Source organism: Stegodyphus dumicola, chromosome 3 (assembly GCF_044657685.1).
Source record: "Stegodyphus dumicola isolate Sdum_Otavi_A_Nest chromosome 3, ASM4465768v1".
Lineage (NCBI taxonomy): Eukaryota > Metazoa > Arthropoda > Arachnida > Araneae > Eresidae > Stegodyphus > Stegodyphus dumicola.
The window spans coordinates 159658734-159680132 of record NC_140770.1 but is presented as its reverse complement, the minus strand read 5'-3'; the positions used below and the strand labels follow the sequence as shown (position 1 = coordinate 159680132).

Genomic DNA, 21399 nt, shown 5'->3' with positions numbered 1-21399 from the left:
AATTTTTAGAATTTCATTTTTGCAGATAAAGCTAATGCAGTAGTAAAAAAGAAAATTTTATAGACACTTTTAATTTTTATCATTTATAAAGCATTCAGTTCTTAAGTAAATTTGACTTTTCTGAGCTGTCTTTGTTTACTTTTGATGTCTTCTATCTTGTTAAAAAAAAGTATCACCAAGAAAATGTGAAAGGGATAGCTAACAAATATGACAATTATCATTAATTTATATGGTATAGCTTTCAACATTTCCACATTAATAAAAAATCTCTTAAAACCTAAAATGACAAAAAATGAATTAACACTATGCTAAAAACACCACATAAATAGAAATAGCACATGTGCAATAAAGTTCCAGCTTGCAAAACTAAAACGAGAGCAAGTCCATTGGAAATCTGATAATTGGAGACACAAGTCTAGAACAGACAGGAGGAAGACTTCTGTTCTGTATTTTTATTCATATTCATCAGTTTACAGTGTCTAATATTCCAATTTATGCTTCACCAAATTTAAAAGCTTTTACTTGTTATTCTCTGCCTAATGGAAAAGGTCTGAATAAAAAAAGAATGCTTGAATATAAAGACAAGCATACCAAGAAAAAGTTACTGAAAGATACATCAGGCATATTAAAAGAGTTGTACAGTAGTACAACTCTTTTAAGAATACCAAAATTTAAAATAATAATAATAATTAAAAAAACTGCTTTTAATTTTATGTTATGTTACAAACTGTCACATTTTTATACTTCTGCATTCCAGCTTTCTTTATAAAAATGAAAATCATTTTTGGATTTCCTTTGCTAGCAGAAAAGTAACTGTACTATAAAAATTACAGATTTTTAAATCAGCATATTAAAAAAGCTATTTCTTTTATGAAAATTACACTGATATTTGGAAAAACCATGTTAGGTGTCAGCAATTAGTTATTTTAAATTTTAAATCTTTAAGCTATAACAATTTGATCATAGAAACAAAACTAAAATTATTAAAATACTAATAGTTAATAATATTTTAATACCATGTCCTCATTTAATTGAGAATAATAATTTAAATTAAAGACCAGAAATGATACAAATTTAAAATTAACTATTTTAAAATTAATCATTTTACCAAGAATTTACTTAAAAGGATGACAAAAGCAATTCTGACACTGGTCGCAAATTTATACAAGATTTTAACTTGGGAATTAAAAACAAGATTTTAACTCAAGAATTTAAAGTTTTCATATATGAAATACAGGCAAATAAAGTTTTACTTGCTGATGCTGATTAAAATTCAATAACTATTTATCCAGATAGTTGTCAATCATGATCACCAATCAGCTGAATTTTAAAGACAGTTTCTCTTCAAAACTAAAATATTAAGATACTTTAATTTTCAAGACACTTTAAAAATTAAGAATATACAAAATCGGAATTTAATATTTATCAGAGAATTTTTATATTCCCCCTAAAGGAGTCACAGATTTTAAAACTTAGAAGAGAAGACCAATATGAAATTCCAGGATTGAATTTTATTTAAATTTGAAGTTAATTATTTTTCAGTTTTTCTGTTGTCGAGAAAAGAAAAAAGTTATGTGAATGAAAAAGCCATCACAATACTTAAAATTTTTATATGCATTATAATACTAATCATACACAGAGTAGTGCACAGCCGATTGGCACATTTTATATTTGAATATTGTGCCAATGCTATAACTTATCATAATGGGCATTCATTTCAAAAAGTCATTTTGCAATGGAGTATTAGAAAAGTTTGAAAGCTCAAAACAAGATATTTTTTAAGGTATTCAAGGTATTTCATTTTCCCAAGAGAAAAAAATATGGTTATAAGAAGATGCAGAATGATTTTTGAATGCTCTAAAATCTAAAGCCCAGAGCTAAGATGTCAATGTCCTCAGCAATAATTAGATAGTCTTAACTGAATACTTATGGAAGTGCATGCATGATAACTTCTGTGCATATTTGCAGTAATGGATGGATTTAAATGGAGATTATGTGCTAGGTGTAATTAAAAAAAAAAGTTTGCAATAGTATACTAAATAGCATACATGGACATATTTATAGAGGGTTTGGGGATCTTACACATTAATGCAATCACCTTAGTAGAAAACGCCAAATTTTTAGAATGTGTCAAACTCTAGCAACAATGTGCATAAACATCCTTCTAGCAACCATGCTCATAACAGTCTTTTAGTCAAGCAACATTGCCATTTTCATCTGCATTTCTTTCACTTATTTCAAATTCCAATGATTTCTATAGATAAATCATATTTTTTTGCTCAATTTTTAAAATATTGCTTCAGGAATATGAAGCAATATTTTAAAAAACTTTGCACTTGGAAAAACAGTGTAAAAGTTTTGGCAGGAAAACAATATTTTAACGAAAAATTGCTAAAGGGGACGATGAAGAGATGTATTTGGTAGATAACCAGTGTGCAATGCCTAGCTCCTGCAATTCTCTGATATTTTAAAGCAAAAAGAGATTACTATATACATGATTGCTGCTGAAAAAAACAGCTGCATCTAATTTTGTGAAAAATGTGTTTTATTTTCTTTAATGTGGCATATAATCCTTATTCAATAATTAAAATTTGTATTTTAAATTCATAAAGTATGTTTCGTTTGAAAAAGTTGATTATGCTTGTGGGCTTAAGACAAATATCAATAGTTTGGAAGATTTTTTTTTAAAGGCGCAAAACCGGAAACATGCACCCACTAATTTATTTTTAACTTTTCATCTTTAAAAAATTGCCACACTGCACCAAGGTGGTTGCATTAAAACGTACACTGCACAAAAAAAATTGGAGAGTTCTATATTTCCCGTTCTACAGGGCCGACTGATGAAATTCAAATTGTGTTTTTCATGTCTCAAAAGTGTGATTTAGGATATATATATTAGATTTATATATAGCATTGTTTTAATATTGGTATTTTGACACAAAAACGGACTTTTTCTGAAATGATATGCCATTTTCCCCCCATATTTCGATTCTACGACTCAAATTGTGCCTTTAATTTGTAAAATTTGGTGCAAAATTTATGAAAAAATTCAAAAATTTGTGTTGCCGCATTTTTTTCTTCAGTTTGTGTCAAGAATAATTCACATGGCAAACTTCTTAATTTATAGCAACATATTTTCCTTTCCTTCTTTAAATTGCACACGAGCGGACAAAAGGTCATTGTTCATTCTTTCAAATAATTTTAACAAAAGAGTAAACCACATTTTCGTTATTATCGTTTATAACAAATACGTCAAATTTCAAAACACGCCAAAATTTAAATTCACATATATCTTATGAAATTTTCAATAAAAAAATAGATAAAAGTGTTTTCGAAAAATCTATAAAAACTATTTAAAAATACAAATTTTAAAAATAAATCATAAAAAATGGGCGAATTTTATTTGGAATGAACCTAAATTTCGAATTAACAATGAGGAGCTAAAATTTTGAGAGCTAATTTTTTAAAAACTACTCAAGCGATTTTTACAGAACTTGGCAGTTTGGGATAATTTGAGTTTTAGAATCAAAATATGGGAAAAAAATTGGCATGTCATTTCATAAAAAGTCTGCTTTTGTGTCAAAATACCTATATTAGAACAGTGCTATATATAAATCTAATACATATCCTAAGTCGCGTTTTCGAGACATGAAAAACATAAGTTGAATTTGGTCAATTGGTCCAGTAGAACGGGAGATATAGAACTGTCGCCCTTTTTTTTTTTTTTTTTTTTTTTTTTTTTACAGTATACCTGGTTTTGCTATTTTTTCTTTGAATCTATTTATTACCTATGATTATTTAAAATGTGTCAGTTAGCTTTGTGCATTTCTATATATAAAGAGGAATTTAAATAAATGAAGCAACCCCAAAACTAGATATTGCAAATTGAATGCATTATATTTCTTAACCCTCTGAGCGGCCCAGGTTTTTGGACCTACGAAGACCTCATATCCTAAGTCGCGTTTTCGAGACATGGAAAACGTGAATTTGGTCAATTGGACCAGTAGAACGGGAGATATAGAACTGTCACTTTTTTTTTTTTTTTTTGCGCACAGTATACTTGGTTTTGCTATTTTTTCTTTGAATCTATTTATTACCTATGATTATTTAAAATGTGTCAGTTAGCTTTCTGCATTTCTATATATAAAGAGGAATTTAAATAAATGAAGCAACCCCAAAACTAGATATTGCAAATTGAACGCATTATATTTCTTAATCCTCTGAGCGGCCCAGGTTTTTGGACCTATGAAGACCTATATTTAAAGAGTCTTTATTAGCTAAATACGCATATTTACCTACTTCAGTCTCTATTTTCATAAACTTGCATCCATCAAGATGACATTTATATTATTAATGAAAGTAAGGAAGCAAAATATCTTAAATTATAAGCTAATATATAACAACTGACAAAAAATCTCATAACCGGATACAGTCAGTCATACTGCTCAGAGGGTTAAAATAATAAGAATATGGTATTTCTTTCTTACTCATTTCGTGGGTGAAACTGCACTTTCAGAATGGGAGATTGAAACCGATACCGAGATTCACACTCAGCACTCAGAACATCCCAAATTGATACACTGTTATCAGTAGAGGCACTTAATAATTTGTGACCACTTCTGCTCCAACTAATAATAAAAAAAAAAATCCCAAAGTGCTTTACAGAAAATGCATATTACATAAGTGCAATGATATTCAAGTAACATTATACATATTGATACTATGAGCACTTTTTCTATTTATAAGAACTCCAAATATTGATTCCAACATAAAAACTTTATTTATATGAAACTGAATATTAAATAGTAGAGATTATTTTTCAAATGGATATTCCATAGAAACAATTTTTAATAACATGAATGAATATAAGGGAATGAATGTGCTATTTACAAAATCAAATGATTATCTTGCAGTTCATATACCTAATATATCCCATCATATATATTTTTGAATTAAACTACTACTACTTTAAGTACTTATAAACATATTAATTAAGAAACATAGCATACATTAAACACAAAGCTTTTATGTTTTATGACTAAGTTTATATGAAAACAAAATTTTTCAACTTTCTTACTTCGGCACAGAGATATTTTCATAACTCTCTTAATAGAAACCGTCACATTTTCAAAAATTTCTATTCTTATTTCGGCAAGCAAACAACATTTTGCCATAAAATCATTAAAAGAAACAACAATGAAATCTACTTAATAGATAATTTGTGCGAAATGATCAGTTTGCAAAATTATCTGATATTTTTAAGTAAAAACAGATTGTTGCATACATGGCGAGAAAAACAGAGCTAAAAATTATAAAAGGATTTTACAAAAATAGCTTTACAAAATGCTTTATTTTTTAATGTATCATATAATCCTTATTTAATAATTGAAATTTGAATTAAAAATTTTTAAAATGTGTTTTTTTTTCATATATTGATAATGTTTGCCAACTTATGATAAATACTGATAGTTTTGGTATGTTTTTTAAAAAAGTCCTGAAAATTACCTAGCATCAAATAAATAATTTTTACCTTTTCATATGTAAAAAGTTGTCAGATTGTGCCAAGATGTTTGTATAAATATATAAATATCTGACTTACCTTTAAACAGACCTTAAGTCTACACACGCTTGGCATGTTCATACAGCTATTTGATTCCTTTGCAAAACTCATAATTTAGAACACTATTTAAGTCTCTGGTTATGAATTTCTGAATCAGCTTAATACTATTAAAATAACGACTTTTGAGGAAACACTTCAGTTTAGGGAAGAGAAAGTAATCTACAAACCTGATGAATAAAGATGAGTGGTGGTTAAAATTTGTGACAATTTCTTTCCTCGAAACTACTTGATGAGAATGGCACACTGTCATGCAGAAACCAGTTTCCTGATTGAGCTTTTATGCCCAATGTGGCAAATTCTTTTCAGAAATCTGCCTATAACTTCTTTAGAAAATAAGGAGTTCTTTGTCTGTACCCCAAGAACCAATTTTTCATGAATTACCCCCTTCCCCCAGTCAAAAAAGTCTGTCTTTACTTCAGATTCCAGCACTGTCTTCAGATTTCTGAAACTGAAGTTTTTTGTGGCCATAACAGAATTTTTCCAATGCAAGTATATGACCGCTGTTTGCTCTTAGAACCATAAGCAAAGCACCAAGTTTCACCTCTAGTCATACTTATATATATATATATATATGTGTGTGTGTGATATTTTAGCAGTTGTGGGGAAAGCTTGGCATCAAAGTTCAGGCATGTCTTTTGCAGAGTGGTAAGGCGAATCCAAATGACGAGACAATATGATTTAGCTTTTAATTACATATCTTTATTTCATAGCTTTAATTCAGTTTCAGAAGCAGATCACTATTCATTACTAAATAAGATAATTTTAAATTTACTGCGTCACAGAGGAAAGGAAAGAATTATTAAAGATTGTGAAGAATTCATTATTGACATCTTCACAGCAACTACAAAATCATCTCTACCAATGATAAACTCTTTGTCATGTTAATGTATAATCTCCATGTGCCTTACACAACATTTCAAATGTCTCCATTGTGTATTTCTCACTTCATAGCAAAATTTTATTGCTATTACTTGCCAGGCTTTCAAATTTATGAGAGCAGATATTTACTGTACAAAAGCAAACAATAAACTGTACAGAAAATTCTGTCATATGCAGACAATATTTTAAGAAAAGCAAGTTGAGATATCATAGTAATAGATGCTGCCATTTATCATTTGGCATTGTGCATAATGTTATAAATAAAGGCCAATCCTACATTTGGGCAAAAAGTTGTAACCAATTAGAAGCAATCTCAGAATCAGTATTTTCTGGATGACCGAAAATCACATGAGCTGCTCAACTTCAACTTTTCGCCACTAGCCATGTCAGTTTCATATATCTCACTTCAAATATCCAGTTTACACCACAGCTTTTAAATGAATATACTTTCAAAAATTTTTCTCTTGAGGAAAATATAAAGTTAAATGGACTAATCTTAATAAAAATTTCAAATTATAATTAAAAATGAATAAGTTAACAGAATATTAATTTAGAAGTCAAACAACAAAAATCAGCGTTATATTTTCAAATTTTCACAGGGCTAGTTTCGATGGTTTTATCGAACCATCATCCTCAGCTGCAAAAGCGCAAATGAACGAGATCTATAATGATTAGATAAGATTTGAAAGCCTGGACAGGAGAGAAGCTACTTATCTTATCTAATCATTATGTCCTATCTTGTTCATTTGCGCTTTTGCAGCTGAGGATGATGGTTCGGTAAAACCATCGAAACTAGTCCTGTGAAAATTTGAAAATATAACGCTGATTTTTGTTGTTTGACTTCTAAATTAATATTTGTTTGGCGTGTTATCATATCTTAACAAATTATGTAAAGCAAAATTCTCAAGTTTATTAGGAGTACTAAAACTTAACTATTAGCCAAAGATGATATATGGTTGATAATTTTTACACAATAATCTAAAGCAATAGATAGTTACAAGAAAATAGTGGTGGATTTCAAAATCTGGGATTTTGAATTTTATTTAAAATCTCCATCAATTTAAGATTGCTCCTGTTGCCTAATGGATAAAACGTTGGCTTTTAGAGTTAAAGATTATGAATTCAAGTATCCCCAAGGGCAGTGTTGTAATAGAGCTGGTATTTAAAAAAATATTTACAGAAAAAATTATCGCTACTTTCAGAATAATGCAGATGCTTATTCAGTTTCCTGAAGGTGAAGTGTAAAAAACAACTTTCCATACAAGACACCATAGTGTGGAGGTTGATACTAGACACTTGTACTGTGGGTTCTGGCCTTACTTTTCTAACCTTTAATGATGGTGTGAATACATAATTTTTTTTAATCTATTGTGACTTTTTATTTTTTGGTGCACAAGAAATTTGCATTTATTTTTCATTAACTATAAAAGTAATTTTCACCTTCTAGGTGGCATAGTGTGCATTATCATCTTTTGACAATGGGCCTTTGGCACATCTCATAAGATGATCTGACTGCTCTGATTCTGTGTCAACTGATGCCAAAAGTGGTACTGGTATTAGTATAAAGTTGCTGTTTTACCTAATTTAAAAAATTTAGTGAGTTCTTAGTTTTAAATGATTGATGAAGAGCAAACCACTTGTTAAAAAAAATAAGAAAACTATTATTTATTAAGAAAGAAATTGAGTCAGTATGCAGCTGATTTTATGAAATACTTCTATGCATTTTAATGGCTTCATGCTGCTTTCCTAAACATGCATGACCACTTTTAAGGCAACTTATATAAGAATTTAGCCAGAGGTTTAATCTTGATGATAATTTTTCATTAATTTAAAGAAGATTTGCATGAGCATTAGAAAATTTACTAATAGTGGAATTCAATTGTTAAAACAGAAAAAGAAATGTTATATAAAATGCAGTTACTTATATACGTATATACATACATATATAATGAGTTTTAGACATATATACGTATATAACGAGTTTTAGACAAAAGTGATTTTATAAAATAAAACTTCAGACAGTGGCTCTTTGTGAATATATGATTAATTAACTTAAGTAATTACAGTTACATTTAAGATAAAAAAAATATGTACATATGGCAGAAACTATGTTTTAAAACAGTTTTTTCAAATTCTATTGTTTATGATCTTTTTTTTTTTTTTTTAAATATAACTGTTTTCTTTTAGCAAGTATGATATTTAGTTTAGTAATTCTATGAATCCTACATACATTTTAATGTAATATAATTTTTTTTACATTAATTAAATCAATTATATTAAGGGAAAGTCATACATCACGATACAAAATTTGAGAAACACATCTTATTTTGAACCAACAGGTTCATAACACTGATAAGCAATGTATTGCTCAAATTAAAAGATAAATTAATGATTTTATGCTTGGGGAACATCAATAGTTTTGAGAACTATCAATTTGGACTACTGTATGGATGATTAATATTATAGTAGCAAAGCAAAACATAATGTAATGAAAAAAAAAAAAAAAAAAAAAAAAAAATGAAACAGAAAGGCTAAAAATATTTCAAATGCAAAATATACAGATATATACAGTGGAAAAAGTACCAAAAAAATTTACCTCAGGGAACATACAGGATGAATATGAGCACAAATAATTTTTGCAATGCCTCTTGTCAGGAAATCCCATAAAACAATACGCCCATCATTGCAACCGACAGCTAAAAGTGTTCCATGTTTATTGAAGGCACAAGTAACTGCAAGACTAATGCAATCTAAAGCACCATCAAACTCCTGAAAAGCCACAAGAACACATATAACCTCAAAATATGGTTAACAAAAAATTAACAAATAAAAAAATAAATGGTAGCTTGAATTTTAATGCATATACGTTACATAAAATTTTTATTTTTTTATTTAGTTACTTCCCCTTTCTGTCTTAAAAACAAGAAATTTTTTTTGAAGTGTGTTCTTCCAAAATTAATAGAAACTATATGATTTTCAATTTTCACATAACGTGGATGACACACTTTCTTACATAACAGAAGTTCTACACTTTGTGATCCTGGAGAAGAAATGGACAGGGACCACTTGTTTCAATGTGGGGCTCTTTTGGTCTCTTTTTTCTTAGTTCTATTGTTTGTAAGATTTTAGTTCTTTGTAACTTTTTGCCTAGTCATTGGAAATAATAATAATAATAATAAAATAACAGACGTTAAACTTGAATTTTTCACCCAACAAAAAAATCATGACAAATTCTGTCTAACTGGCTGTACTAATACATAAATACTATTTTGATTTATAAGATAAAGTACGAGTCGTTATTAAAATGTTTATAGCTATGAATATAATACCATAATCTTGAAATATGGTTTGATATCATTCATTCATTTCTTTTAGCAATTGCTGCTAAATAATGGTCCTGAGACTATTGTGCTCTACTTTTTTATTTTGGTTATCTGCTTCAGGATCCTTGACATGATACTTTTAGGTTTTTGCAGACCTTCATCAGCATTTGCTCTGCTTTCATTCTCCCAATCACACACTATTTCTCTCAACCTGTCAAACCTCTTCTCAGTGACATGCTCCAACTTTTGCAAGAGAAAATTTCCTCCAGCTACTTGTACAGTTTTTGATATTAGACTGAATCACCCTCTTTCACCTTTTACTGAAGGAATGGCATAAACAAACGAATATTTCTGGGTAGAGAAAGTAAATCCCAATGGACTATGTGATAATGCTGACTTTGAGCTACCAACTATTTTTTTATTGGATATCACTTAATACATTTAACCCTTTGCGACACGCATATTTAAAATATATTTTAATCTTAAAAAAAATGCCTTAGAATAAGTCAGATGGACTTACTTAAGTGCCTTTAAAGCTTGAAAAAAATTCTGCACTTTTATTTTTTACGGGGTAAGGTGGGATACCGTTTGTCCCACCATGCAACTAGCACATGTCTTATAGCATATTGGTGTATAGCAGGAAAAAAAAATCATATGTGGAATGAATAAACAAAATAAAGCGTGCATTCTAAAATATTCATAATAAACACACTAAAATGCATTTTGTACTTATTGCATATATGCATGACTTGTAAAATTTTGCATATGCACATTTTGCATATATATATTTTTAATATTTTTAAATTTTAGGAACAAAAGAAAATAATTTCTTGAATATTATTTTAAGATTAAAATTTGATACTCGTACATATGATACTAAATAAAATATTAAAATTGGCACTTGATTCAAAAACATTTATATATGATTAAAATTCAAAAAAAGTCATTTTTCATGAAACTTTGAAAAACATGTTGTTTCATTCTTTTGTAAGCATAGAGGCACTTCCCATGTTTCACACATCCGAAATGTTCGTCGTTCTTCTTTCGATGTGCTTCAATATGCACATCTTCTTCTGCTCGTTCTCTTTGGCGTGTGACTTACATTTTTTAGTCTCTTTTCTGGTTGTACGAACAGGTTTTTAGTTTTTATTTGAACTGGGGATTTCAATTTTCTTTTCAGCTCTTTCTTGCCTGCAAGTGCCATTAGACTTTCTATAACTGAGAGAAGAAAATCTTTCATTGTTTTTACATCATGATCGGGTTCGCGAACAAATTTAAATAGAATAAATGAGTTTACTGAATAACTGCATGGTATATAGAATAAATGCATGGTGCATCTAAAAAGTAAAAAAAAAAAAAAAAAATCATGTGCCACCATTTCTTGCTTTTGTGGTATATTTCATATAGTCCTTTCAGTTGATCAATTAGTCGACATATCCCATATTCTTATTGTATGAAATAATGCTGTTTGGGCACAGTACTTTTTTTGTCTTTCCATTTCGTTCTTTTCTATTAATTTCTTTCATTTCAGTTGCCTTTTCCAAGCAAGACAGGATAGAAACAGATCTTTTATAATTTCATTTTATGCAATAAATTGAATCATCGCTAACTGAAAAGTCTATATATTCTCTTGACATAAATTTGTTTTTTAAATTTTTGGGTAGATACTTCCCATTCATATTTACAGTGCCACATGCATAGATGGGTCTGTCTTTAAAAAGCGAAACGAATTATAACTACTTCCCTTTCTTCTTCAGCAATAACTTCAACCTCAGTTATTCTCTCCTGGATTTCAATTTCACCTGAATTAGAACTGACATCTGAAGCAATCACATCTGAAGAAGTCGCATCGGATGGCAATTCAGCAAAAAGATCCAAAGCTTCCTGAGTTGTTAACTTTTATCTAGACATTTTAGCACATCAGAGCATACAACAGACGTAAAAAGCGCGCGCAATCACGAAAAAAGTAGATTAAAAAAAAAAAAAAAAAAAAAAAAAAATTCTGAGTGCTGCCATCTATTGAGCGGAAATTCAAGTGTGTGGTGGGACAATTTTTAACCCACTTATTTCAACTGCAAAATTAATGTTATGAAATATTGAATCCAATTAAGATTTTTGAAAATAAAATACCTTTGAATATTAAAAACAATCATACATATCATAAATTGTATACCAAAATTTTTAAAATATTGAAAAATGCGAGATACATGGATATCACTCTTGTGATCCTATTTTGAATATTTTTTGCTTATAAACTTAAGCCCTGGTATAGTAGTAACATCTACTGAGAAAAATAATAACTAAAATAGATTATTTTTAAAAGATTAGAAAATTTCTAACGGAAATTGCTAACAGAGAAAATAAATATTAATTAGGTGGGACATATATTGACCCACCATGCCGCAAAGGGTTAACATAAAGCATCTTAGAGTTATTCATTTAACTTTTCCTGCCAACGTATATTGAGTAATAAAAATAGCTTACTCTGACTGAAAGGAAAGTTACTCACCTCAGGATAATTCTGACCAAATGATTCTGGAAAGAGAAAAAAAAAAAAAAGGAATTAACATTATGAAATGTATAATAATAATAATAATATATCATGGTCTTTATGATAAAATGATTCTAATTTTTTTTAACGTATTTATTGATTAATTTTCAGCGGCATAATGTGCAAAAATTCTTGAAATGATTTTATATTCTTCTTTAAATATTTTTTTTCTGTTCATATAATCGTATATATACATATATAATTTATTTACTACTGGATTATTGAGTATATTATCTCCTTAGAGAAAGTTAGTAGAATTGTAGTCGAATGAAATAACTTGGAGGCATTTAAAATTATAATATATATATATATATATTATATATATATATATAATAAAGTACAGTAAAAAGGAAATTCTTCATGCTATTGCTTGAAAGCAAATGTGATACTGTGGTTCCCGTATATAATTTTTTAACACTATGTAAAAATAAACTGAAATTACAAAAAGTTTAAATACAAGAAGTATGAAATTCTTAACAAGAAAACTGACAAATAAAAAGTGAATGTAAAACTCAAATCAAATTTGAATGTTAAAAAATATATACATTCCCAGACCTAAAGGGGGGGAAGCCAGGGTCTGTGCCCTTGGGTAGCAACTTCTGCGGGTGGCAAATTCAAGCGTGGCGCTGGATTGTATTTGGAATGCTGCCTAATTTTGATACAACAAAAATCTCTTTTACCTCTCTGCTGTTACATCAGCATTGTGTACTACAAGATTCATTAATTGGAAAAAAATTTCATAAAGGTTAACTGCATCTGAAATCCATAGAGAGTGCATGATTAAGTGGAAAATTCGACTACATGAAATGAAATCGCGTCAAGGCATCGATCATGACACTGAGAGACTAATTCACACAGAGAAAGAAAAATGGAGAGAGAGCCTACGCATAGTTATACATGCTGTATTGTATCTTTCAACAAGTCTTTCTTTCTCTTGGTCTGATGAAACCCCTAGCAACCTGCTCACAAAATGTTCTCAGCCTAGTCAAGGCAATTTTTTTTTAAATTTAATAACTCTGCTAGCCAAACATAACTCAACTTTTATGTATCAATTAGAACACCTAAAAAAAGGACTACCATATTTATCAAAATGAAATTCTGGATATAATGAACAAAAACAGTTCGCAATAGCATTTTAAATGATTATCAAAGAAGCCAAATATTATGCAATAATGTCCGATTGCACTCCAGATGTGTCGCATACAGAACAAATGAGCCAGGTGATTTGATATGTAAAAATATGTGCTGATGTGTGTGAAATAAAGAAAACCTTTATTGATTTCATAAAAGTTGGCGGAAAGACAGAAGAATGTATTTTTTAACGGATTCTGGAAAAACTGACACTTGATGGTTTGGATATTGGACAATGTCATGGTCAGTCTTATGATAACAGATCTAATATAGCTGGTACTTATAAAGGAGTACAAGCCAGGATTAAAGAAATGAATAAGCTGGCCAAATTTGTGCCATATTTGGCTCACTCTTTGAATCCTGTTGGTGTGCATTCTGCCTCATCATGCCTCGAAGCAGTTAACCTATTTGGAATTAATCCAGAAGATATTTTGCTTTTTTGTCAGGAAGGGAATTCCATGGGACACTATGAAAAAATGTACAAAAATTAACTTAAAACCCAGATGAGATGGTCAGCAAAATATGTAGCTGTAAAAGCCCTTCTAACAAATTTACCAGGCGTAGTAAAATCCTCGAAAGAAATTAAAAATCTTTTCTCTTAGTGCGGAATCAAAGTATGAAGCAGGACATTTGCTACATGTTGTAAAAAATTCTGAATTTATTATGAACCAGACAATTTGGGCTAATATTCTTTGAGAAATTAATCAAATAAATATTAAAATTCACAAGGAAGATATTATTCCTGCACATTCTTATTAAAGTATTTACTTATTAAAGTATGTTATTTAAAAGTATGCACATTTACTTATTAAAGTATGTTAATGAAAAAAATAAATGTAATTATTCATTGCAATAGTGATTTGTAACTTGTATATATTTGTTTAAGATATTAATTAGTAATGTGTCATTACTATTTTTTGTACAATGCTAAACTGCTTTAGTATTTAGTACTGAACCATTTTCCATTATTTTGGCTAGTTATTGTCACAAATATTGCAAAACTGCATATTTCAGAGAAATTTACATTTTATTATTACAGCACAAAAATAGTCTTTTGTATGAATATGCAAATATTTATTGGGCTGTGTTAGGATAAAAATACAGTTCTTGAATAGCCTATATAAAGATATTATAGTAAAATGAAATTTTAAAGTGCCAGGTTAAAACCACTGTTAGTTTAGAGAACTTGGTTTGTTAATTATTGAATCCATTTCATTCTTAATCTGTACTTGTATATATCTGTTTAAGATATTAATTAGTACAGTCAAAAGTCGTTAATCCGGACTCGTCGGGACTTCGGCGATTCCGGATTATCGATTTTTCCGGATTATAGATCATCAGTTTAAATCTCGTAAGATGGCATGCAGAAATTCTAAAATTAAAAATATGAAACCGTAATTTATGAAATAAAGAACAATTATGATCTAAAGGGTATCAAAATTTGCAAAAAGAAAAAGCTTAATATTTATTTGTTTACTTTATTAAACATTTCTTTCAATGTAAGTTGTTTTAAGTTTTGCTTCGTTTCATGTGATAATACTTTCTCTTTAATTCTATTAAACAGACATAATTTCTTGTTCAGTTACAAAGTTCCGCTGTTCAAGTCCTATAATTGCTGTGTCGAGAACACCGACTAATTTGTCAATCGAAATTTTTTCGTTTTCAATAACCTCTGTCACTTTTCTTCGCTATCGGAAGCGAATTATAACGACGAGGAACTTGTTTTAAATCATATCAAAGACGGAGCATATCGAGATGAAATACTACATTTGGTAAAGAAATTATAAGCCAAATAAAATAAAAACATCTGCGCTGAAGATAAGGATAGTGTTGACAGATCAACTTCCAATTCATTACGTCGCGGCGTTCCCCCCGCCGAGCAGCGTGAAATTGATAAACAGATTTCGGATTTCAAAACATACTTTCGCTTTAGATCCTTTACATATTAACAAATATATATCGGAAATTCTATTGGATATAATCGAAAGTTTAAGCTTACTTTTATAAAATTGCTCTTACAGTCTGCAAAAAATAATAAGCCGGATCCAATTCGAAAATTAAGGAAAAACGCAATCATCAACATTAACTGAAATAGATAATTAGATAATTTTAGCTTATACGTCCATTATACATAAAACGCGCACGCGAAAACGTATTCTGCACTTGCGCACACTCATATGCGCAGTCGTAAAAGGTCTTACGCGCACGCGCAAACACCTATGCGCATGTGTCAACGCGGCGCATGCGCAGAAAGTTTTTAGTTTTGAGGTCCGGATTATAGATCATTCCGTATTATGGGTGTCCGAATTAACGACTTTTGACTGTAATGTGTCATTTCTATTTTTTGTACTATGCTGAACTGCTTTAGTATTTAGTACTGAATCATTATCCTTTAGTTGTTATTATGTATGTTATTGTATGGCAAGTTATTGCTGCAAATATTGCAAAATTGCATATTTCAGAGAAAATGTAAAATTTAATTATTACAGTATAACAATAGCCTTTTGTGTGATATGTAAATATTTATTATATTATTGGGTTGTGTGAGGACAATAGTAGAGTTCTTGAGTAGGCTACATAAAGGCGTTATTGTGAAATGAATCTTTATAGTGCTGAGTTAAAGTTATGGTTAGTATAGAGAAATTGGTACAAAATTATTCAATCCATTGCATTAGTGATTCGTAATTGGCTTATATTTGTTTAAATGAATTTTTTTATTATTTAGCAATGTGTAATTCCCATTTTTGTACTATGCTGAACTATTTTGGTGTTTAGTCTTGAATCATTTTCTATTAGTATCATTTATTAGTATGAGCAGTTACTGTTGCAAATATTAAAAAAAATTCCTATTTCAGGGAAAATGAAAATTTGATTATTTCAGTGCACTGCAGAGGCAACTGCTTTAGGGGGGTTTGCATGAGTTTTTAATTATTAACTTTTGGTATGTATGTCGTACCACCATTTGCTGAGCGATAAAGTCTGAACACTGGGTGGTTTGGTCCAGGGGTAGAACTCTAAAGAATTAGCTGGCTGCATAGACATTTCTGTCATTCGCTCATGCGTAACTTGCATAGGAGCCAATTACTCTTAGAAAGTCTTCAGCAAAAAGCATCTCTCCTCTTAGACAGATAGCCAGCCCTCTTATGCTTTGCCACAAGTAAAGAAACTGAACCTTTTCTTTTTTTTTTTCATATTTCTTTTATAAAAAAGGGCACATAAAGAATTTTTTATTATAAAATGGATTTTACATTTTATTTCAAACTCTACCTATTCTTATGTTTATTAAATAAATGAAAATTTGCTAGAGACACTTGAAGGAAGATGGGTGAGGGCAGCAGTTTTTGCCCCACCTAGGAAAAATGCTAAATCCGGGCTGTATATATATATATATATAATGTTGTATGATCTTAAATCCATTTAGTGCGAATACAAGTTATTACTACTTGCGCAATTGCTGCAAATATATATATACACACCATATATATATATGCATATACGTCATTCAGTAAAAACAGCAAAGATATATTGTTGGTCAAAAGTCTAGCCGGAGAGCTAGTGAAGATAGTGACTGTTCTAAGTGTATTCTAACAACGGAAATATGCATATGGTTCGTGAAAATTATCCACTTTGTGAGGTAAGTGGATTTTGAACAAAAATTCGTTTAATTTGTTGTTAAATTTTAAGAACAATGTTGTAATACAACATAGAATTCGATTTCATTTTAATAATAGTGTTAAGTGATTTAAGAACAATTTCTGTTTTTGAATTGATCAATTATGAGTGAACTTATAACTTTTAAAACAAAAAGAGCGGTCTTACGCAGGAGTGTTACTAATTATGTAAAGAAAATTGAAACTATTTTAACTGCAGATGAAATTAATTTAATAGAACTAGAGGAATGTGTCGAATTATTGAAACAAAAAGAAACTGAGTTAAGGAAGCTTGATTCTGAAATCGAAAGTTTAATTACAGATACTAAAAAATTAGATAACGAAATAGATAATGTTCAGGAGTACACAGATAAAATTTATTTGTGGAAATTTAAAGGTGAAAAAATATTAAAAAATCAAAATAATAAAAATAATTCTAATAGTGTAATTTCAGAACAGGTTCCTGACAATATTAAATTACCCAAGTTAACATTACCGACTTTTGGTGGTAATATTACAGAATGGATAGCTTTTAAAGATCTTTTCAGTGCTTGCGTAAGAAATAATACAAATTTATCTAATGCTCAAAAATTGCAGTATTTGAAGGCTTCGTTGAAAGGTGAAGCATATTGCATTATTCAAACCATTCAAATTTCGGATTGTAATTTTGAAATAGCATGGAATCTGTTAGACGAAAGATATTCAAATAAGAGAGAACAAATTTTTGCATATATTAAACGTTTTTTAAGTTTACCAACTATTCAAAATGAATCAGCATTTGCTATTTTAAATTTAGTTGACAATATTAATGAAATAATTCGTTCTTTAGAAGTATTGAATCAAACCATTGATAATTTTGGTGACACTTTAAAGACTTATTTAATTTTGCAAAAATTAGACCCTGCTACAAAATTATGGTGGGAACGTCAGTTAAAATCTAATGAAATTCCAAAACTTACGACTTTAATTGAATTCCTAAAAAACTATGCAAGAACACTTCAAAATAGCAAATCAACAAGTAATAAGGTACCTAAATCTGTGTTTCAAAATAAGAATAATGTTCTGGTTGCTACTTTGGGTTGTGGTTATTGTAAAGAAGATCATAGTTTAGCCAAATGTTCGAAATTTCTAAATTTATCGGTTCAGCAAAGGATAGATTTTGTAAAATCTAATCATTACTGTTTTAATTGTTTATCTAATACGCACTTGCTCAAAAAATGCAACAGTTTAAATACATGTCGACATTGCTTTAAGAAGCATCACAGTATTTTGCACATTATAAATAATTCAAAGAATAAAACTCAGTTAAACAGTATATCTCCGCCTACGCAATCTATCATTAAAAGAGATGAATTAACGAGTCCTAAGGACGTTTCAGCCACAGTTTGTGCCTCTCATTATGATTCGAATGCAAAAGGTAATCAAACCAGTCACATTTTATTGTGTACTGCTTTAATAAAAGTTCAAAATTCTAAGCAACAATTTGTGAAGTGTAGATGTTTATGTGACACTGGATCTCAGAGATCATTTATTTCAAGGGATTGTGTGAAGAAATTAGGATTACGAGTGAAAAATAATTCCATTTCTGTATCATGTTTAGGAGAATTTAATACTATAAGTAATGGGGAAGTCGATTTAGTATTCACTTCTCATTTTAAAAGTGATATTTGTGTATCAACATCAGCGTTTGTACTGGACAAGGTGACAGATAACATTCCCTATGTATCTTTGCCATCAATCATCTTCGATAACTTCAGTGATTTACAATTAGCTGATCCATTATTTTACAAGTCACAACCAGTTGACATTTTATTTGGAGTAAATGTATTTCTGCATTTAATGACGGGAGAAATTGTCAAACGTGGTCCTGATCTACCATTTGCTCTAAATTCGAGGTTGGGATGGATAATTTCGGGTACTACAAATTTTGAATCTACAAATTTTGAGCCAGTATATGTAAATCATTTGAATACAAACACAGATGAGTTAGTAAATTCTTTCTGGGAGTTAGAAAAGTTTCCAAATGTACAACCTTTAACAAATGAAGAAAAACTTTGTGAAGAACATTTTAAAAACTCGCATTTTAGAGACACATCAGGTCGTTATTCAGTTGCATTACCATTCAAACATAATAGAGATATTCTAGGTGACTCCCGTGAAGTGGCGTACAGAAGGTTTCAATACTTGGAGAAGAGGCTGTTATCTATGAAAGAAATTTACAACCAGTATATTCAGTTTATGAAAGAGTACTTTTCACTAGAACACGTAGAATTAGTGCCAGACACAGATTATGAATTAGAGAATAAACACTATTATATCCCACATCACTTTGTGTTGAAGGACTCTAGCTTAACAACAAAATTGAGAGTTGTTTTCGATGCGAGCGCTAAAACAACCACAGGTGTTTCTTTAAATGATACACTAATGATAGGCCCAAAAATACAAGATGACTTAATTTGTATTTTACTAAGATTTAGACTTCATAACATTGCAATAACCGCTGATATTAAAATGATGTACAGACAGATAAAGGTTCATGAAAAAGACAGAGATTTTCAGAGAATATTATGGAGAGATAGCCCATATAAGCAAATACAAGTTTGTCGTTTGAAAACAGTTACATATGGAACTGCAGCTGCTCCATATCTTGCAACCAAAGTGTTGAGTCAGTTAGTGATTGATGAAGGATTGAACTTTCCAAAGGCAAAGAATATAGTTTTAAGAGATTTTTATGTTGATGATATGTTAACTGGTGTAAAAGATAGTTCGGAAGGTATTGCATTGATAGACGAATTGCAACATCTGCTAAAAAGTGGTGGCTTTGAGCTTCACAAATGGTCGACAAGTGAACCGTCATTGTTAAAAATCTCTGGCTTAACAAACACAGATAGTGACAATATTCATCGTGTAATAGAAGACAAACCATTGAAAGTTCTGGGATTGGAATGGCATCCGGACAATGATGAATTCAAATGTAATGTCGGTGTAATAGAGTATCAAAGTGTTCCGACTAAAAGAATTATTTTGTCATTCGTAGCAAAACTATTCGATCCATTGGGGTGGATAGCTTCGTTTGTAATTCTCGCTAAAATGATCCTTCAGCAATTGTGGAAATTACAGTTATCATGGGATGATCCTGTAACAGAAGAGATTGATCGAAATTGGAGAAATCTATGTAGAGAAGTTAAACTTTTGAATTCTATAAATATACCTAGGAAAATTCTGCTACCTGATTATTTTCGATGTGAACTTCACGGATTTTGTGATGCGTCTGAAAGAGGTTATGCAGCAGTTATTTATATCAAAACTTGCAATAACTCTGACATTAATGTTAAACTCGTAACAGCTAAAACTCGTGTAGCACCATTAAAATCTATTACGATTCCAAGACTGGAATTATGTGCAGCAGTGTTATTGGCACGCTTAATTCAGTCTGTAAAAGTTGCATTAGTTATAAATTTTGATTTAGTGCAAGCTTGGAGTGATTCACAAATCGTGTTGTCATGGCTAAGGTCAGATCCTAAAAAATGGCAAGTCTTCGTATCCAATAGAGTTTCTGAAATACAATCCATCTTACCACCTGAGAACTGGAGTCGTGTTGATGGAAAGGAAAATCCAGCTGATTGTGCTTCACGTGGATTATTTCCTGCAGAACTATTATCTCATCAATTGTGGTGGAATGGTCCTTCTTGGTTAAAGTGCAGTGAGATTGCCTTATCTAAAAATATTCTTATAGACGAAGAGGCATTACCAGATGCACGTAAAACAGTCTCATTTGTAGTTTCTGAACCTGTACAGGAACTTGCTATTATATCAAATATATCTTCATTTCAAAAGTTACAACACATATTTGCTTGGATATTAAGATTCATATCGAATTCTAAAGTAGCATATCTAGAAAGAAATACGTCTTTTTTTATCTAGTAATGAAATTCGAGCTGCAACTTTCTGTATTGTCCGAATAATACAGAGATTTCACTTTTTTAAAGAAATTCAATGTTTGGAGTTGGGAAAGGACTTACCTACAAACAGCAACCTCCTTAGCTTGTGTCCAATTTTAGATGACAATAAAGTGTTACGTGTAGGAGGAAGACTGAAAAATGCGCAACTATCAGAAAATGAAAAACATCCAATCTTATTACCTTCAAAACACAATCTGACAGAAATCATAATTAGACACTTTCATGTCACATATCTGCATGCAGCACCGGAACTTCTTCTATCTTTAATTAGACAGCAATTTTG

At 30.0% G+C, this 21399-nt stretch overlaps 1 protein-coding gene across 1 annotated transcript in view; it reads right to left on the bottom strand.

Moving 5' to 3' along the window:
• Rbbp5 (retinoblastoma binding protein 5) overlaps window positions 1-21399 on the bottom strand; it is a 67150-nt gene that overhangs the window by 40122 nt on the left and 5629 nt on the right. The window contains exons 2-4 of the mRNA XM_035369552.2: window positions 12332-12357; window positions 9096-9268; window positions 4488-4628 (exon numbers count right to left, since the gene is read on the bottom strand). Coding sequence (XP_035225443.1) covers window positions 4488-4628; window positions 9096-9268; window positions 12332-12357 — 340 coding nt within the window. The remainder of the gene's footprint in view (window positions 1-4487; window positions 4629-9095; window positions 9269-12331; window positions 12358-21399) is intronic.